At 39.7% G+C, this 21,063-nt stretch overlaps 1 protein-coding gene across 6 annotated transcripts in view; it reads left to right on the forward strand.

Moving 5' to 3' along the window:
* The window catches only part of Scamp (secretory carrier membrane protein), a 56,475-nt gene that overhangs the window by 18,348 nt on the left and 17,064 nt on the right, over window positions 1-21,063 (forward strand). For 3 of the 6 annotated variants that reach the window (XR_013896258.1, XM_080267892.1, XM_080267893.1), the window contains exons 4-8: window positions 2,953-3,034; window positions 7,304-7,432; window positions 7,916-8,072; window positions 10,066-10,167; window positions 11,523-11,655. Coding sequence is in view for 5 of the 6 variants with exons in the window: in XM_080267892.1 (XP_080124018.1) it covers window positions 2,953-3,034; window positions 7,304-7,432; window positions 7,916-8,072; window positions 10,066-10,167; window positions 11,523-11,655 (603 nt within the window). In the remaining variant the exon portion in view is untranslated. Of the gene's footprint in view, window positions 1-2,952; window positions 3,035-4,476; window positions 4,843-7,303; window positions 7,433-7,915; window positions 8,073-10,065; window positions 10,168-11,522; window positions 11,656-18,092; window positions 18,223-21,063 lie in introns of those variants that run through there. The other 3 variants (XM_080267894.1, XM_080267896.1, XM_080267895.1) reach the window with 3 other exon arrangements.

Raw genomic sequence — 21,063 nt, forward strand, 5'->3', positions numbered from 1 at the left:
TTTTTCGAATTTTTTGCAGTTTTTGGCCCATTTTGGGAATATTGGATCCCAGGAGGATTATGTCCGGTTAGTGGGGATGTTCGGATATTGGGCGTTCGGATATTAGAGGGATTACTGTATTGTTATTGTGTTAGTGTTATTATTTTATGTACTGAGTACGTTAGTTATGGAGGTATAGGTAACCTACATTCCAGAATGCTCTGAATATCGGAATAATTGCTGGACAATATCGGAGAATTCAGACAAAGTATGGTAACAGTCTGGGGAATGGTATGTGGGGCTGGACTTTTGCGATTCCTGGACTTTTGGGGTTCCCGGACTGGTCTCTCCCCCTTTAGTCTGGGAAATCGAGGGTTGAGTGTATTTGTAATATATAATATATATATATATATATATATATATATACTGTATATTTTATATATATAGTTGTATATGGTGGTAGGTAGGGGCATTCACCATCCACTCACTTGATGTACTGCTGCTCTCGGGTGCCTGCCCTTTCATCTTCCTTTCTTCTTTCCTTCCTTCCTGTTCTGTCTTTCTTCCCTTCATTCTTTCCTCTTATGTTTACGGGTGACACCACACTGAGTGAAATACCAAATGGTTTCCTGTACTCCAGGAAACCATTTAATATGCTGGGTGGTGACCATATAACCAAGTTGTGGCACATAGCAGTTTAGTGGGTAATGAAGGCACTTCAATCAGATTGAGCTGGTGCAGCTTTACATCCAAGAGGTGGCTGGGGTTTATTGCTCGCATAAAGCCACTCAGGGATGAGTAAGGCTGCTCACTCTCATCGTAGATGTCAGGACCATCTTGCCTAGCCCTGGGCTTCTACACTCCTTATGGGGCATCACTGGATTAGATGATGGATGGATGGATAATTATATATATATATATATATATATATAGATAGATAGATAGATATAGATATATGTATATAGATATATATATATATATATATATATATATATATATATATATATATATATATATATACATTTATTTATTTATGTAAGGTATTCATTCAGGGAAACATCAGTACAGTTCTTATTCTAAAAAGTTGACAATTGGAAAATAGCTGGATTATAAACAAGTTCTTGAAACGGGTATCACAACACAAGTACAGGTACTTATGTTGCATCCTCTAACCCACCCAGTTTAGTAGTGGGGTGTAGGTCAAGGATTAAGATGCATGCTTTAGTTCAAATACATCCTGAATTATTGTAGTAGTAGTTGTTCCCTAGGCAGTCTGGCCAAACAGCCCCTTTTCCCTGAGGAAGGCCACAGCCGAGACTGGGCTTTCCCACAGAGCTCTCAAGGAGTGTATTTGTGTTGTTGGTGCAGACAGTTGTGTGCAGTGTATTATTGTGTGTATATACAGTATTATTTCCTTTTGTTTGTACATGCAGATTAGGGGTGGGATGCTGGGGACAAGACATATGTACAGTATGTAATAGCTCAGTGCTGCTATAAATGAGGATCTCCCACAATCCTCACCCCATCCTTAGATGGGAAAAAAGGTCAAAATGATGACTATGATGATGATGACAGGAACTGAGGTTTTATGCAGAATAGTAGGGGTGCTGAAGGTATGGTAATACAGGTATTATATTAGAAGTGCTTGCAGATTTGTCAGACATTCCCTTATTACCCCTAGTGGTCCATGACCTGTGTTGTCATTATCTAGAATTACATTTACAACGCTGGGTGGTAACCATATAACCAAACCATACGTTCTCCCTACGTGTCAACAAGTGGGTTGGTGGAGGGTTAGTGCCCCTCCCCGTAAAACAAATAACTCAGAGTCAAATGGCCACCCCTTACGGGATTATGGTGTCTGGCAGTAGATAGATTGTAGACATTAAGGATCTGGTGACATGCCTTACTCCCTCTACTTTCATATTTAGAATTAGATATTATATTTTCACTTACTACAGACTATTGTATTAAGCATGGAAAAGTCGCATGAAATCAAAGGGTCAAGCATACTACTGTACCACCTCTTCACATTGGTAGTGCACTTCCAGTGAACAAATTTGCTGTGATATTGCAAAGGCTGGAGCCTCCTTCTTGAAGATGTCCTCATGATACTTTAGTGGAGGAAAATGGATATAAGCTGTGGAAAAACTCGTCTTACAGTACAAATACAAATCTTAAATGTATGTACTGTACTTGGCAAAACTTCTTAAAATTAAAAAATACTTTCACTTTAACAATGGAAAGAGTACAATTTGAATGATTGCTTTTGCACACTTTTATTCATAATTTTGAACATTATTTTCAAGCCATAACAACCTGTCTTTGTATGATACAGGAGAAAGTACTGTCTGCTTGTCTAATGATTTCCATCTTATGCCAAGAAATGTTGCTGGACATTTACAAACAGCAGTTGCGCTTTGAGTACGCAGGAAAAGAGACAAATTTTTTGTGTCAGCATATCTTTGTTTCTGGATATTGAGAGCTCTGTCTTATGATGCTAAGGTTCATTACATTAAAATTGCTTTCAGCTCCAGGTTTTATTGGAAACCAAATACAATCATGTGGTGGTAACTAAAGTAAAGGTAAATGTAGCTTTAGGTTGAAAACATTTTTGGAGATTGTTGGTAACCCCATCAGCCAGTGAAGTCTGTCTTGAAATAAATTACACAACATAGCAGTAGTTGAAAATTACCTCAAACTGAAGAAGTTTAGGGGACAGTGCATTTTTGCAGGTAGCTGTTTTAAGAGTGCAGTCTGTTTTATTCTCTATAGTTTAACTGCTTTGCTGTTTTGCCATTATTAGTTCCTCATGGTGATTGAGCTTGATGAGGATTGTCAAAGAACCTATGGTAGTCTTTAAAATCTGAAATGTGGTTACTAAAATTGATCAGTCCATAAAGCTTTGACATATGAAGCTTGATCTCGTAGAGTTTGTTCTCAGACTAACAGTATTTAGGGATTGTTTGACAGAGACGGCAGGAGGAGCTGGAGAAAAAAGCTGAAGAGTTGGCTCGAAAGGAGGAACAACTCAGGAATGCCAGTACACCAGGAGGTATGTTTCAGTCTGATAACCTTGTATTCTGAATGTTTATGATATACACAGTGCCAGTACAGTGTTTATGGGAAGAATTACAGCAGTATACTTTGCATCAGTGAGTTTGATAGATAAGCCATGCTCTTTCCTAACTTATGCTTCTGATTGACTAATATGATTTCACTTCATTTTCTAGGGCAGTAGTGTGTGTCTCAAAGTATGTTTTTGTTTATTCATACTCAGAATATATTATTGAAAATAAAGGAAGATATAATAAAATGTTCCTGCTTCCAGGATGATGGCAGAGAGAATTGGGTTAGCTGTCAGCCTCACTGGCACTCGTTATAGAAAATTCTTTTTAACTTTTTTTTTTTTTTAAAGATAAGGGGAGATCTCTCTCGTGAAGGGGGGCAAGAGTTGATCATCTCAAACCTCTTCACTATGAGAAGCCATCCCTGTCTACCATATGTCCTGGAATAAATGGACTTTGGTATCAATACCATTCTTATTCAGTGGTAATAAATTGAAAAGTGCATTGCCATTCCTTTGTCAGCCATAGTAAATGCAAAAAGTGGAGAGTGTATTTGCATATCAAAGCTGAATTTCACATCCTTTTGGGAGTTTTGGATCCCATAAGTTGTACATGGGTACAGTATATGATATGTAGATACTGTAGTTTTAAGCACAAAAAATACAATAAATTAGGTATGTTTAGAACATTAAGGTATAGAAATAACCTTGAAAGGAGCATTTGATAACAGGTTTTGTTAGAGCACAGGATGCATGTGTTGTTTTTGCTAATTCTTATTTCTCTTGAAATTTGTAGTGCAAAACCTCACTTGCTTCTTAGACCAGAAGGATCACAAATTTAAATGGATATAAAGTGTTGGTTTGGAAACTGGTGATAACACATGTGAGGTGTTGTAACAGGTGTACTGATGGCAGATGTGCATCACAGGTGTATCCAGCATGGATACCAGTGCATCAGTTAAAATCTGCAGTGTGAGTTGGCATAGCATGAAGTTATTGTACAAGTCTGTCCACAGTTATCCTCATAATGGAGTGCAAGTTTCTCAGTGCATTGAAATACGAAGAGATGTAATGATGAAGTTTATGGTTCTGTATGTGGTCCAGCAATACCTGACAACTCCAGTATTCAGTAGGGAGAAGAGAATGGCTTTCTGCTCAGTTGGACCAGGGATGGCTAGATACTCTGACTTTTCTCTGCCTTCTCTATTTTGCCAGTTGTGTGATATTATTGGATACCATGACTTTGAAAAGACAGTTGACTGAAATTTTAAATGAAGGACTTACTGAGTAGACAGAATATGATGTTTCATAGGACATTTGAAAAACTTGGTATATCTCTGGATGGTTTTGGTAGTGCATCAGTCATGAAAGCCTATTGCAAGTACAGATAGATATATTGGTTGTAAATATATTTATTATTGTGCTCTTGGAGATCTATGATACAAACGTTGTTCTGGAATTGATGGTGTGGCTACAAAATTGAACAGTTAACGGTAAAATGGGTGGAAAAAATTCAGTAGAGGGGCGTGGTATGTTGGAGTCGATGAGCATGGTACAACACAAGCAGCAGTACTACCACATTGATGGCAGCAGTCACATGCATATATACAAGGCAACCAGAGTGGTGAAGGATGGACAGTACATTTATCGGGAAGACAAGAGGGCATGGCATTTGATTGAGACACCAAATGCCAACTCAAAAGTGCCAAAGCCCCCAAGCCGATTAAAACGGGTCAGAATACACTTTAACAGGAAGGATTTATCAGCACCTCTTGCAGTCACTGTTGACAGTATAAGTGTGTTCTTGTTAATTTTGTGTTTTAACAGTAAATTACCAGTAGTCTTAGCACTAAAAGTTTTCATACACATTGTTTCCTGTGCACCAGGAAACCATTTACTACGCTGGGTGGTAACCATATAACCAAATTTTGGCGCCTGGTGGTTTAGTGAGTAAATATTGTGCTCCAATCGGATTGAGCCGGTGAAGGTTTATATCCAAGGGGTGGTTGGGGTTGATTACTCATGTAATGCCACTCAGGGGTGAGTGAGGCTGGTCACTCTCATCTTAAATGTTGGGACCAACTGCCTAGCCCCAGGCTCCTACGCTCCTCATGGGGCAGTGTAGGATTGGATGATTTTGTAATGAAAGTAATTTTGTATTTTGTCATGTATTGTACAGTGCTCGTCAGAAGTATGGAGCGCCCTGCGTCCCTCCTGAGAAACAAACCTTTCAACATTGAAAAAACATATAAATAATGCATTTTATTTACCTTTAGTGCTTCGTAGGGTAGCCTTTACGTTTCTTCACGGACCTGAGACGTCTTGGAAGTGAAAGGGCGAGGCTCCTGAGGTGCTGGAGTGGTATTTTGTCCCAGGAGTCACGAATGGCGGCTTCCAGCTTAGGCAGAGAGCTCACGTCCTTGCCTTGGAGACTCTTCTTTACGAGGTACCAGAGGTTTTCAATCGGGTTGAGGTCTGGGCTATTTCCTGGCCAGTCTGTCATGAATGATACCTCGCAGTCACGAAGCCAATTGGTGACCGATTTGGCCTTGTGAGGAGGTGCACCGTCCTGCTGAAACACTCGTGCACCTGTTAGCTCGAAGGAGTCTGGTAAATGATCACACAGAAGCTCCAGGTAAACATCCTGATTCACTCTGAGGTTCTTGGGAAGTACAACAAGCTTCCCCAAACCCTTCCCTGAAAAACAACCCCATACTATGAGTGAATCAGGATGTTTAACTGTGCTTTCTACATACCGTGGGTCAAGTGGGTCACTACCTTTGCATGCTCCTCTGTTACAGGTAACACTAAACGTTGCCTCATCAGACCACAACACTGACAACCATTGCTCCTCACCCCAATTTAGATATTTATTAGCAAAGGCAAGCCTACGAATTCTCTGGCTGCTAGAGAGAAGAGGCTTTTTCACAGGCCTGTGACTTGTGTAACCAAGCTCATGCACCCTACGAGACACTGTTCTCACTGACACCTCACCAAACACTTCTGGGTTGCTCTCCTTAATTTTCCTTGCACTCACACGAGGATTAAACTCCACTGCACGTTTTAAAACATTAACAGACCTTGGGGAAGTTTTCCTAGGCCTACCAGACCTCGGTTTCTTTGTGGGAACTTCACCACTGTTTTCCTCCCGAAACCGCACACACCAACGACGCACTGTCGATCGTGCCACACCAACCAATTCACTAATTTCCTTTGTCTGGTGGCCTGCCTCCTTTAGAGCAATGATCTGGGATATGATTTCACTCGATAGTTCACGGGTAGGTGCCATAACAAAGTTTTGAAGGCCAAAACACTGCGGGACACTCGGTAAAAAATGGCGCAATTTGAGAGGGACACTCGGCGGAGTTCCTCTCTCTCAGGCAGCCCGTGGGCGACTGAGGCGGGAACCAACCAGCGCGTCAGAAGGCCCCAGGCTACCGTGACGTCATGCTCGGAGCTCAAACTTGTGGCTCAATTCTTACCCCCAAAAATGGGTGATTCTTTTTGGGCCATAAGTATTGCGCGCCCGGCGGACAACGCTGAATACTTCTGACGAGCACTGTATACTTCAACTTAAACTAGATTACGAGAAGAATTAAAGTAAACAAGTACCGTACTGTATATTAAAGATGCACGAATGTTTTAATAGTTTTTTCCAGTTGAGGATATCCAGGCAAGGGAAATTCTTTAATACACTGTAAGGTGTTTGTATTGAATAATTGAACATTGTATTGAGTTGTAGTTTAATGGAAATGTTGTGGTTCTTAAAGCACAAGGATTTTATTCCAAAATTTTAATTTGTGGCATATTGAAAGAAATATGGAAGATCCTACTTCTCATAGCAGCAGGTAAATACAGGAATTATCAAGAAACCTTCATTTTACTCATTTAAATGCTTGGAAGTGTCACGGAAATGCTTTGTAACGTTCATGGGTGGTACACTGTGCGAACTTAACTTCTTCACTCTGATGATGTCTTTTTCTCTTTCATTCGTGATTGCCAGATGATTAGAGACATCTGTTAAGAAAGATACCGGGTTATTCTCTGACCTAGTCCCAGTGAAAAGTGCTCCATTAGTGGAATGAAATTGACAGTAGCAAGAATAATTACTGAAAAGTATTGGATGTTTCTTGTCAAAAAACATGTTTCAGTGTTTTTTCCTCTTAACATTCTTCCCTTAGCCTTTTGGATCCTACTTAACCTCATCTTTAGGTGGAAGGGGTCAGGCTGATGATGGTAATATCTTCTTTCCTTCAGCTCGACAAGACAATTGGCCTCCTCTGCCATCTGCTTGTCCTGTTGGCCCCTGCTTCTACCAGGACATAAATGTGGACATCCCTCTTGAGTTCCAGAAAATTGTTCGAATGTTGTACTACCTCTGGATGTGTAGGTGTATAGTTATTTTGTTGTAGCCATAACATTTACTGAGCAAGAGCTTCTTGCATATTATTATCATTATTATTATTATGATTTTTTTGTGCTGTTGATACAGTTCATTGAAGGTATTTATTTATATCTTTGTTCACCTCAAGTCATTAAATATAAATAACCATGCAGTATTCAGCACTCTGATAGAAAAAGGAAGAGAAGAAGAATCTTAAATTAATATAACAGAAAAGCATTGTTTGAATGCTATGCACCTGTGTAAACCCTCATAGTTCCTCGTTACCAAAAACGCAGAAAGCAAGGTTCAGTACCGATATACCGTACAGTAAAGTAACACAACAAGTCTGTGTACCGTACATTAGTGCAGGACACTACCTTCCAGTGTAGTTTGTGCCAGATCTTTAGTGTAGGTATGATACACCATCTATTATAATTCCTCCTCTACCCTCACTTGCTTAAATACTCACCTGCTCATTCCATCAGTCCACGCACTGATGCTGTTGCTGAACATTCTCGGAGGCCTTGGTGTCTTCATCGCATTCGACAACGGCACCACGTTCGGCCTGGCCATCCTCTACTTTTTCATCTTCACACCCTTCTCATACATCTGCTGGTTCAGACCTGTCTACAAGGCCTTCAGGTCAGTCATGAAGCTAGGACAGCAAAAATACAAAATGGGGTGGTTGACGAGGAAGGGAAAGTAAAAATCAGTTTGGTAAAGAAAGCAGCATTTCAGACATTGTGTAGGTGAGTTTTTTTCTTCTCTGAGTATTGTTGTGTAATCTTGTCTAGTGTTACACCTCCAAGACTAGTTGTTAAGCAGCAACATCTGATACATAAACTGATCCTCTAGCTGTCAGGCTGTTATGCATGTTTTTATATTGTGCATCTCGTGGGGTGTAAACGAGAGAATATTACATAGTATTTATCATTTTATATAGATCATTATCATCATTCTTGGGATAGTTAGAATTACCTATTCACATGTGATGGAGAGATCTAGATGAAATCTCTGGTCTCTCTGGGGACATGTATCAGTACGAAAAGTAAGTTTGAGTTTGTGTACTGTATCTAATGGTGAACATGTATTCTGTACTGTACATAATTTTTTCTCACTACAGGTATGTAGTGAACTGGTTAACATTTGTGATATTGTGATACTTGTTACTCAGCAGCAACAAAAATTATGAATTATTGCTCATCATTATATGCCCAGAATTACAATACCTCTATTAAGTTTTTCCATAGTGTGCGTGCATTTAAGTACAGGTCTTCCCTCACTTACGAATTGGTTACGTTCGGAGAAACTTCTCATTAGTTTATTTTTTCATAATTAAAAAATGCATTTAATACACCTAACTGACCAAACATCATAGCCTAGCCTAGTCTAGCCTACCATGCCTTTTGAATATGCTTACAATACTAACATTAGCCTGCAGTTGGGCAAAATAACTTAAAGCCTATTTTATAATAAAGTATCGAATATCGCATGTAATTCCATGTAATTTATTGAATATTTTACTGTAAGTACAAATTCACAAGTGTGAAAATGTATAAGTAGGCTGTTTGTAAGTGGAGGAGGACCTGTACGTGGGTTGTGTGATGTGAGTAGGCTTGGAAGTTTGGAGGAATTGCTTGAAATGGTACAACATGGAAGAAACATTGCTGGTTCTTTGAAAGCAGTGATAAGAAATAGAGAAGTGAGCATGGAAGTAAAAAAGTCACTACGTGATAGTACTGTATTGTGATACCAGCACTAATGTATGGAATTGAAGAATGAACCTTGTTGGAAGGATACAGGTCAAGAGTGAGACCAGTGGAAATTAGTTATTTGAGAGGAGCGTGTAGAGTTACATGGAGCCACAGACAGACAAATGAGGAAGTGGAGGAGCATTCTGGTGTAGATGTGGATGTGATGGTAAGTGTTAGGAGAAATACATTGAGGTGGTTTGGCCTCATGGAGAGGATGGAGGGTAAGAGTTTAACGAGGAGTTTTGTGAGTGGGGTGGAAGGGGGGAGAGCGAGGAGGATACCAAGTATGAGATGGAGGGATGAAGTGTGAGAGGTATATGAGAGAGAGGGCTGTGAGATGGTGGGATTGCAGTGAAATGGCGGGGGACGCGGCGACATGGAGGTGATTTTGTTTGTGACTACCCCTTACTCCCAGGGATTAAGGCGTCTAACAATAGATAGAGAGTATTATATTTAAATCATCTGATATCCATTGTTCTTCACTTATAATGTTTATAGGAAGTTCTAACAGACATGTGCAGAAAGGAAGTGATAGGAGTGCCTGAACACCAGTACCTTTTGCCCCGTGTATCCAAAGTATCCCCTTTGCCAGTACAGTACTCAGTCTATACCTACAGTAACTAGATGCCTCTTTTAAATAGCCCCTGCTGTAAATTATTTATTGGCACTGCTCAGAATTACAGTACCTCATGTGTGAATTAAGTTTTTCCATAGTGACATTTAATAGAATTAGATTTACGTTATACAGAAACTGGAATGATGGTAGATTTTCTTTTTCCGTGTTTAGATTCCTGTGGTTTTATGATATTTAAAATTTTTAAGGACAGGTATTCTTCTTTGTATTAAAATGTTTATGGTTTTGGTGCGACTTAATATTTCAGAAGTGACAGTTCCTTCAACTTCATGGTGTTCTTCTTCATCTTCTCTTGCCAACTTGTCGTCAGCATTATCAGTGCTATTGGCATCCCCTCCATGGGGAGTTGGTAAGTAATGGGTGTATTAGTCCCAGGATTTAATATCTAAACTTTTGTTATTTTATTATTATTATTATTTATTTCTTTGTGATAGGTGGGGGCACTCACCATCCACCCACTCGATGTAGTGCTGCTGTTGGGTGTCTGCCCTTTCCTCTCCTCCATCCTTCTTTCCTTCCATCCTCTTCTGTCTTCCTTTCCTTCATTTTTTCCTTGTCCTTCTGCCTACGGTTAACTTTACACTCCCTCTTCTGTCTTTCTTTCCTTAGGTCTTTCCTCTTCCTTTTGCCTGTGAGTGACTCTACGCTGAGTGACAAGCCAAATGGTTTCCTGTACACCAGGAAACCATTTACTACGTTGAGTGGTAACCATATAACCAAATTGTGGCACCTGGTGGTTTAGTGGGTAATTATTGCGCACCAATCAGATTGAGCCGGTGAAGGTTTATATCCAAGGGGTGGTTGGGGTTCATTGCTCATGTAATTTCACTCAGGGGTGAGTGAGGCTGGTCACTCTCATCTTAAATGTCAGAACCAACTGCCCATCCCCGGGCTCCTATGCTCCCCATGAGGCAATGTAGGATTGGATGATGGATGGATGGATTTATTATTTCTCTAAGAGGTCAAATGTGTAGTTGCTTTAGACCCAGGATTTAATATTTATATATATAGTACAGTATTTACATTATATATAAGTGTTATTATTATTATTTTTTATTTATTTATTTTTCCTCCAGAAGGCCATTGAGCACTTTTAGGGAGACCTCACTTTAACTGTTACGATAAGTCTTCCAGTTAAGGAATTAGTTTTAAGGTTCATGCATTGATGAAATGGAAGAGAGAAAGTGCAGATTGTTATTCTGTGATGTTTGGTATAGTAGAGTTGAATTTATTTTATTCGTATGGTGTATATTGGAGATTTGTTTCACAGGTCATCTGGACATTTTTTTTTTTTTTTTTTTTTTTTTTTTTTTTTTTTACAGTGTTGTGAAGACAAGAGGAAGTATGGTGCTTATCAGCTGAGAGTTATTGTAAGCTGTTGATTCAGAGAATTTTTTTTTTTTTTTTTTTTTTTTTTTTTTTTTTCCCAGTGACTTTTGAAAATCAGTGTTCTATACTTGCATGCTTAGCCTTGTTCACCTAATGTCCTCTCATTTCATGCTTTTCAAGACTCCTAAACTTGAGGTCCTTTCCCAGCAGTGTAACATTAAAGGAGTTCATAGTGATTCTGTGGGATGCCATGCAGTCAGGGGCTCATATTGGCAAACCTCTGCTAGGAAGTAGATGTGAATAATAAGAGTCAGGGAATAATAGGAATATACAATATAGATGTAGCAGTGTTGTTGACCATGCCTGTGTTACCAGTGGCTTCCTCCTGGGACTCTACACTTTGAACAACCGTGCTGGCCCGGCCAGTATCATAGCGATCATCATAGTGTTCATGGTGGCACTAGGGTTCAGTGTGGTGGCAGCTGTTGATACCATTCTCCTCATTAAGGTAGCTACTGGGGATGTTGCCACACTTGCTGCCTGGTCCAGAATCATGCTCAGTTATCTGTTTGGTAATACATTTGTATGCATGATTATCCATCCTTACATTAGCTTCCTCTTGGCAGTAATGGAAGTGTTGTAGATTAGTTGTACTGTTTGTTTTAGTGTTGTCTTAGCAGTATCTATACCCCTAATAATGTGGCAGTCTTTCTTTACATAGCCCAAGCATACACATTTTTTTTTTTTTTTTTCTGTTAGTTTTTCTAATGCCTGATACAATACAGTATTTAGCAGGACCATCTAAAGCTTTAGCATGGAGGAGCTTCATCTTGCCATAAAGGTAGAAACATTTTGCATGCATGCAGTAGCACCCAAATTTCTAATCCATTATGAAGCAGTAGTGGGTTGGTGGACATATTGCTTACTAATAGGATTTACAAAACTGGAAGATTCACTGTTAAAATTTTAACCTGCTAAGTTATACAGGTGACAGTTTTCATGGGTCATGTGTGATAGGTGCATAGGAACTATATTGGCCTTTCCACTATGATGGCACGATTATTTTTATTCTTGTTGCCCCAAATGATGTTGTCTTTCATAAGAAAGACCCCTTGTAGTGATGGATTTAAGAATAATCTTGACCACTCAGAATGTTTGGGAAAGAAACAATCTCATAACTCACTACAAGAGGATTCACTATAGGTGAACACATCATTTGATGTTGGCAAGAATAATGTAAAAATATGTTATTGTAGTGCTCACAGTTAGAGATTAAAAACTCAGCGCTGATGTTGCTCATACTTTTTATATCAATAGTGTGTTGCCTGAAAATACCTCTAAAGTCTGGTGACATATTCCTTTTTAATTCTTGCTACCTCTAGTTGATAATATTTAGCGTAGGAGAGACTTTTCAAACTGGGTGGGTTAGATACAGCCTTCATTAACCTGTTCAGTGAGAGAGGTCTTTCCCAAGTTGAGTAAAATTGTCATATGTACTAAGACAAATAAAAAATATCATCAGCTGGCGAGGTTCAAACAAAGAACAGGAGTGTTTTCCGTCTCTAAACCGTAACAGAACATGAATAATTTAGTTCATATTCCTTAGGTCTGTAGGACAAGAGAATTAAATAATTAGCCTTCCAATATAATGCTGCTAGTAAGGAGGACATGCAATAAATAATACAGTACTCTGTATGGGCACATGCAGTCAAGACACTTTTACCCACTTTGGCTATCCCATTTGAACATTGGTCTTTCCTATAAGTATAATCAATCTGCAGTTTTGCAAGCCAGATACAGTACCCTTAACTCAATGACCATCACTCCAATCTGCCATTTGTCTTTCGCATCAAAAGTTTTGCTGCTGCTGCTCCTGTGTCTTAGGTACTTTTTTTTCATGGTTTGGTGAGACCAATCTTCTTTGGTATCAGTATTTTCTTTGTTAATTTTAGTAACTGCTTTTCTTTAGGCAGTAAGTAGGATATTTCTACCATGTTTCTGTTGGTAGAGAAATTAAGTGAATGATAGTTGTGAGTAAAAGATGGAAGAGGAGCATAAGACAGTATGGATCAGTTGGATCAAGGATTGTGTGGGTAAAGTTGAAAGTTGGAATACAAATGTGGGCGATTGTGTGTGTGTATGCGCCAACGCAAGATCGTGCTAGAAGAGTGAGAGAAGAGTTCTGGACAAATGTAGAAGTATGCATGGAAAAGTTTGGAAGGAATGATAGAGTGTTTTTGATTGGTGATATGAATGGTAAAGTTGGGAATGTGAAGGTGGATGGAACAGTTGGTGAGTGGGGTGTGCCTGCTGAGATAGATGAGAATGGGAGTACGTTAGTGGACATTTGTGCTGGGAGGGGGTTGGTGATAGCCAATACCCTCTTCAGGCATAAAATGATCCACAGGTATACATGGCGAGTGATGAGAAGGGTGGGTGGTGAATTGAGTGAAAGGAAGGCAATGATTGATTATGTGTGTGTGGATGAAAGGATGCGAAGATGTATATTGGATGCAAGTGTTTATAGAGGTTGGGGGAGTGGACTTTCTGACCACTACTTGGTGGTGGCCAGAGTTAAAGTTCAAGTAAGATGGAGGAATAGAAGAAGGGAAAGACGAGAGGAAGGAGTAGTTGCAAGGAGAGTGGAAAGGTTACAAGAGGATGAGAAAAAGGCAGAGTATAAGAGAGAAGTGGAGGAACGATTGGGCAAATATGAGTTGGAGCAGATGGGGGACGTGGAAGGTGTGTGTAGAATATTTACAGAAGAAATATGTGCAGCATGTGATGTGGTGTGTGGAAGGAAGAGAAGACGGAGGGGGGTGCAAGGAACAGCGTGGTGGACTGAAGAGGTGAAACGGGCTGTGGCACAAAAGAAGAAAGCATACAATGAATGGATGAGAAATAGGGACGTGGAAGAAGTTGAGAGGCGGAAGAGAGAGTTATATGTAGAAAGGAAGAGAGAGGTGAAAAGATTAGTAAGAGAGAGTAAGAAGAGAGTGGATGAGGAATTTGGAAGGAATTTGAGTGTAAAGTGGAGGGACTGTAAGAAAATGTTCTGGAAAGAGGTGAAAAGAGTAAGACAGGGTGGAAGTGAAGTTAGCAGGGTAGTGAAAGATAAAAATGGTAGATTACTAGTGGAGAAGGGAGAAAAAGTGAGCAGATGGAGAGAACACTTTAAGGAATTGTTGAACGTGGAGGATGGAAGTATTGCAAGTATAAGTGGCTGGGGAATGGCTGGGAGAAGGAGGGAGGTGAGAAGACAGGAAGAAATCAGTAGGATAGAAGTTGTGGAAGCAATGAAGAACGTTAAATCAGGGAAAGCCCCAGGAATTGATGGAGTGTGTGGTGAAATGTTGAAGCATGGGGGAGAGATAGTAGTAGAATGGATGTGGAAGATGTGCAGATTGGCCTGGGAGGAAGGTAGAGTCCCGGAGGATTGGAAGTCAGGTATAATTATTCCCTTGTACAAAGGAAAAGGGGAAAAAGAAGTGTGTGGTAATCATAGGGGCATTTGTCTTCTTAGTATAATAGGAAAAGTGTATGGTAGGATACTTATTGACAGAGTTAGAGAAAGAACAGAGAAATTAGTTGGAGAAGAACAAGGAGGCTTTAGGAAGGGAAGAGGTTGTGTAGATCAGATATTCATTCTCAGATCTTTAGTGGAAAAGTTTCTAGAGAAGGGAAAGAAGTTGTATGCGGCTTTCATGGATTTGGAGAAAGCATATGACAGGGTGGATAGACTAGGATTGTGGAAAGTGTTAAGAATATATGGAATAGATGGGAAGTTGTTGAATGCTGTGAAGAGTATGTACGATGGTGCGAAGGCTGCAGTGCGTGTGGATGGTGAACTAAGTGAATTTTTCTCTTTGAAAGTTGGGTTGAAACAGGGATGTGTCATGTCTCCATGGTTGTTCAATCTGTACATGGATGGGGTAATAAAAGAGGTACAAGGTAGGGTAGTGGATGTTGGAGTGGCCCTGGTGAGAGAGGATAGTGTTTGGAAACTCCCTGTACTGTTGTTTGCAGATGTTACCGTGTTGTTGAGTGAAGACGAAGGAGAGCTGCAAGGCTTGGTGGATGAGTTTGAGAGAGTGTGTAGGAAACGGAATCTAAAGGTGAATGTAGGGAAGAGTAAAGTGATGGTCTTTGAGAGAGGTGAAGTCAGTGAATGTACAGCGAGGTTGGATGGTGAGGAATTGGAAAATGTGAGTACGTTTAAGTACTTGGGTAGTGGGATGAGTAAGGATGGAGGTTTGGAGGGTGAAGTGCTTGAAAGGGTACAGCAGGGAAGAAAGGTTGTTGGTTCTTTGAAAGCAGTGATAAGAAACAGGGAAGTGAGCATGGAAGTGAAAAAGTTACTACATGACAGTATTGTGATACCAACTCTAACGTACAGAAGTGAAGCGTGGACGTTGTTGGAAGGACACAGGTCAAGAGTGAGAGCCGTGGAAATGAGTTATTTAAGAGGAGCCTGTGGAGTCACATGGAGAGACAGGCTGACGAATGAGGATATGAAGGAGCGTTGTGGTGTTGATGTGGATGTGATAGGAAGCGTTATGAGGAACACACTGAGGTGGTTTGGCCATGTGTAGAGGATGGAGGGTGAAAGACTGACGAAGAGAGTGTATGTGAGTGAGGTGGAGGGGGAAAGAGGGAGGAGGAGGCCGAGGATGAGATGGAGAGATGGGGTGGAGAGGTATATGAGAGAGGGGGGTGTGAGTTGGGAGCAGGGGAGTGAAATGGCGGGGGACAGGGCGACTTGGAGGCGATTTGTTTGTGGCCACCCCAAACGGGATTGAGGCGTCTGGCAATAGATAGATCGATAGATAGATCAGTTTTCAGAAATGGATCATCCAAATTTTGCTTTAAATTCCTGATGGATCAGTCCCAGATCTGTTGCTACCACAAAACTTCATTTGTGTCCCATATTATCCCCAGAATATCTTCAGCAGTCTGTGGTAGGTGGGGGCACTCGCCATCCACTCACTCGATGTAGTGCTGCTCTCGGGTGTTTGCCTTTTCCTCTCCTTCATCCTTCTTTCCTTCTATCCTCTTCTGTCTTTCCTTCATTCTTTCCCTTTCCTTCTGCCTTTGGGTGACTCTACACTGAGTGACAAGTCAAATGGTTTCGTTTACACCAGGAAACCATTTACTATGCTGGATGGTAACCATATAACCAAATTTGGCACCCGGTGGTTATTATTGCGCTCCAGTCGGATTGAAACGATGAAGGTTTATATCCAAGGGGTGGTTGGGGTTGATTGGTCATGTAATGCCACTCAGGGATGATTGAGGCTGGTCACTCTCATCTTAAATGTTGGGACCAACTGCCTAGCCCCGGGCTTCTTCGCTGCTCATGGGACAATATAGGATTGGATGATGGATGGATGGATGGATCTTCAGCGTCAATTATCTAAGGCCATCTTATTTTGGACTCATTTGTTTGTCAAGTTTTCTTCACATTACATGACTTGAAATTGTGTGTCACCATGTGGTTAATCTTGTGGTTGCATTTGCCCTTTAACTTATTCATGTAGTCCCCCCCCCCCTTTGCTTTGCCAGAGTGCTCACTATGGACCTTTTTGCTTTTCCGTTGTCCTTTTTCCTTTCAGTATAGACATTGATTAATGAATCCGTCTCCTTGACTCCTTCAGTCACTTAACATACGTTTTGTTTTACTTGGATTATTGCCAGATGATTATGTTGAACTTAGGAGAGACATCTTTGCTTGAGGGAGCTAGAAGGAACTGCTGTTAAAAATAATCATTAACTTCTTCAGTAAGATGACATATATTTTTATTTTCATTTTGCATACTGCTAGAAGATATTTAAGTGGCTGGAGGGGTTAAAGCATTGTTCATTGATTCCCTTTTTTTTTTTTTTTTTTTTTTTTTTTTTTTTTTTTGGCAAGGTGGGCTGAAGTAGGTGAATATTCTAACCAATATGTGGTAGTCATCTCTGCAGTATGTACTCTAAGTCGTTTTTGCCAGTGCTGCGGTAAGAAAAAATATATTTCGCCTCCAGTATTTAATTTCTTCATGGTACATGAGGAATAGCTAAATGGATTTGTTTTGTTCATCCTTCTGGAGGATACCCCTGTACTAGCAGTGAAATGTTATGCTATTAGTAGGTCATACCATTTTACTTATCTTAGTGTGTTCTGAGGTATTCTTTAAAAAAAAAGAAAAAAAAAAATCATTGATATCCTGTCACTACTTGTTGTCAACATCACTGTGCTGGTTCTTTTTGTAGATCTTTGTTTTTTATTTCTGTGTATGAGGTTCATGCATATAAAGATAAGGGTATGCTATAAGACAGTTGCTTTGACACAGATACTGGTTATTAATCATATTTTATAAATCCAACCATATAGCTCTGTATGTCGAAACAAGGCACTGTCAAGAAGGTCCATTGTACAGTACTGTACAGTAGTGTATAGCCTATCTAGAGCATCTCACAGAAAAAGAGAGAGAGAAAAAAATGGATTTACTAACCTCTCTAATAACAGTAAAAACTATGCATTGTGTTTTAATCCAAGCTTGTTCTTACCAGGTAACTAACAGGGGCAAGTATTAGATACTAATCCATTACCAAAGCCATGAAGCAGTATTTCAAGGAAAGTGTGAGAGGTGATTTTTAATCCTTTGACTCTGGGTGATGCCCTTTCTCCGAACTTCTCGTTGCTACCTAGCAATTTTTAACTTAGAAAAGGCCTGTTATATTTTGAAGGCCTTATTAAGGCTGTATCTAACCCTTGCAGTTTAAAAAGTATATCAATTGAATGAAATTGTTACAAGATAGCAGGAATAAAATAGAAAATCCCCAGACTCATTGGCATAAGTACAGTACGTGTAGGTAAACAGACAGTATGTGGTTGTTAAAAGTGTTGAGGGAAGTATGAATGAATAGTTGCGAAGTTGTGAGTGGTGAGTTTGGTGCCCACAGTGGGGTGCTGACGGGCCTGACAGTGGTGAACCGTGCTGGACTGACAGCCAAGCTACTGGGAGCTGCTCTACTCTTGTTGGCAGCCGGATTTGTAGCTCTGGCTATTGCTGATGCAGTTGCTCTTGGCAAGGTAGGCTGAGTACCACAACAAAGTGATGCAACCACATCAGCAACACCAGTGCTCAGTCAGGAACCAGGGTCTTATTTTAAATGCTACTTGTGATTGATCAAATCAGCTTATACACTTCTTGTTTCTAAACTTTATGTATTATTTGAGACAAGTATAATGAATGGAATTTGAATGAAAGCACAGTGAAAATTATATGACCCTTTTCTTTTATAGTGAAATTTCAAACACTGAAGTTTTTACCACATTAATAGTATCAATTTTTTTTTTTTTTTTGTACCTCACTTCATCATTTAAAAGAAAATGAATCTTTTTATGAATGCCTGCAGTGTAGTAAAAAATCCCAGGTTTCTGCAGTGAACAACAGTGTTACTGGATGGTGCTTGACAGTGCATAGCTCTGAAGATTTATTGCAGGAAGAGTGTTATCCACAGCTATTTTTCACTGATGGTGGTAATAATTTGGGGAAATTGGTGGTGGTGGGTAATACTGCAGTAGTATTGGTGATGGTAGTATTGGGTAAGCTTGTTCTTTTTTAGTGGTGTAATTCATTGGTGATTTCAGTCCAGCAGTTTGTTGAGCAGTGCACATTGATCGTAGGTTATTTTATGCAATTATTTCTAATATTTTAGTTGCTTGTTTGCATTGCTTTTTGTAAGTTAGTATTTTTCTTGTGTGTGCGTGTGTGATTTTGTTTTTAGTCACCACTTGATCATAAAAGGAGATACAGCGCATGATTCCCGGAGCAGAATATTGGCAGGTATTTAAAAAATTAGAGACTTGTTGCTCGTACAAGACAAGCATTTTACACTAATGCTCGTACAACCCAGAGCACAGTGTGTGAGGAGTTTTGAAATGGCCGTTGCCGGTTAGCCTCAAGTGGAGAGTCCTATGTTGCCTACTGTATCATGCGTTTCTTATGCATCTTTATTTTTTGTTTTGTCATTTTTGTCTCATCCTCCTCAACCTTGTGTAGTGTACCTTTCATATTTTGTATTTCTTTATATTTTCTCCCCTTACACACACACACACACACACACACACACTCTCTCTCTCTCTCTCTCTCTCATTTTACTGTTCCTTTTTTGTATGTTTTTGCCCATGTTCTTGTTATGCTTTCTTATTTTTTTCTTACCCTTTTGTTTTATATGTCTTACATCTGTATTTTTATTTTTTTGTATTTTACTTTTTTTTACATGTACGTTATACTATTCTTTCCTTGTATTTTGCTTGCCTTTTTTCCCTCCCCTGTGTCTTCTGTGAGTTATGGTGTTAGTAGGATTCTCCATACCTTCTGTTTTCATTTATTACAAAGTTTACTTTTTTTTTTTTTTTTTTTTTAAGCTTTTCACTCCCCCAGATTATTTCCATTCCTTGTCCTTTCCTCCCCCCCTCTCCCCCCCTTTTTTTTTTTCATGCAGCTCTTTTGTTATTCTTGTATCTCCCTCTCATGCACACATCAGCACAAATTTCCATTACATCAGCTGTTGAAAAATGATGGATATTAGGTTCATTACTCTTCCCTCCATGTTTCCAGTGGCAATTACACCGTTTCATTGCCAAGACCATTTTCCTTGTTCAGTCAACCAATTTGTCTCTTCATCCATTTGTACTTCTCTTCTTCGCAAACTTCACATCTCTTATCCTTTCATACTTTGATTAAATGGCTATCTGTCAATCTGTGTATCTCACTGGTACCATGTACCTTGATTGAACTCTCACAGGAGGATGGCCATTACATAATCCATAGGTGATCTTTAATTTGACATCACTTTCAGTCACTGTACTATACTTCTTTACCTACTTGTTCACCTGTGAATTTCACAACTTTATACTCTCCACTACTTAACTGGAGGTCTCTCTCATCTAGCATCGCGTATTATCTTTCTTAATTGAGCAGTGACATGCAGAATACAATGATTGATTCACTAGCTGCGTTAGCCAAACCACACACTTCACCCCAAACAGATGTACATCTTGCACCCACTGTCAGTCCATTAATCAACCATTTCACTTGGATAACTATCCCAGAATTCCTTGACTCAGATACCCCAGTGGCTTTCTCAGCACACACAACAATAATGCAGTGGCCACTTGTAAGGTTAGCATTGAAAATTTCTACAACACCACAATAATCACAGAAAATTGCATAGGAATAGTTCATCTACACAAAATAAACACTGCCACATTAGCCACTTATATGAAAACTTTAAAAAACACAAGAGGAGACGTTGAGAATAATAAATGATGTACGAGACTGCGAATAAAGATTACCTTCACCAAGAAGAAAGAGTCCTTAAAATGAAGGAGCTCATAAGCGTGCTAGGCACGCAGTTCATTGCTTACTCAGTACAACATCCTGTCAATACAACTACCTGTGTATGCTACATTGTCTCTCACAACAAAGGTATGATAAACGGCTGTATAGATTTTTTATTTTCCTTTCCAAAATATTTTTTCCAACAGAACCCTTCAAGAATGTTCCCCCAGAACATGCCCATTCTTAAGAGATATGAGATCATTTTAAGTACAGTCAGCTCTCATTTAATGCACGATTTGAGTGCGCGAACCTCTTATAACATGGAAGACAATTTTTGAGGCCAGGAAATGGTCAAAATGTGAAAATGACATATAATGTGGCTTAAAACAACTGCCCATTTTTTCAAAAACCGTACTATGGTGCGACGATAGGGATTACATGGCCTGAGGCCACAAATTATGGTTTAAGTAGTCATTGTGTGAAAAAATTGGTCTTAACATGGTGGGAATAGACATAACATGGGCAGCGATAGTTATAGCACGGGTTTCATCAGCCAGTGACGTATGGCTGTCACGTATCTGTGC

Source organism: Coenobita brevimanus, chromosome 25 (assembly GCF_032717465.1).
Source record: "Coenobita brevimanus isolate Jiangsu-jjx chromosome 25, ASM3271746v2, whole genome shotgun sequence".
NCBI classification, from domain to species: Eukaryota; Metazoa; Arthropoda; class Malacostraca; order Decapoda; family Coenobitidae; genus Coenobita; species Coenobita brevimanus.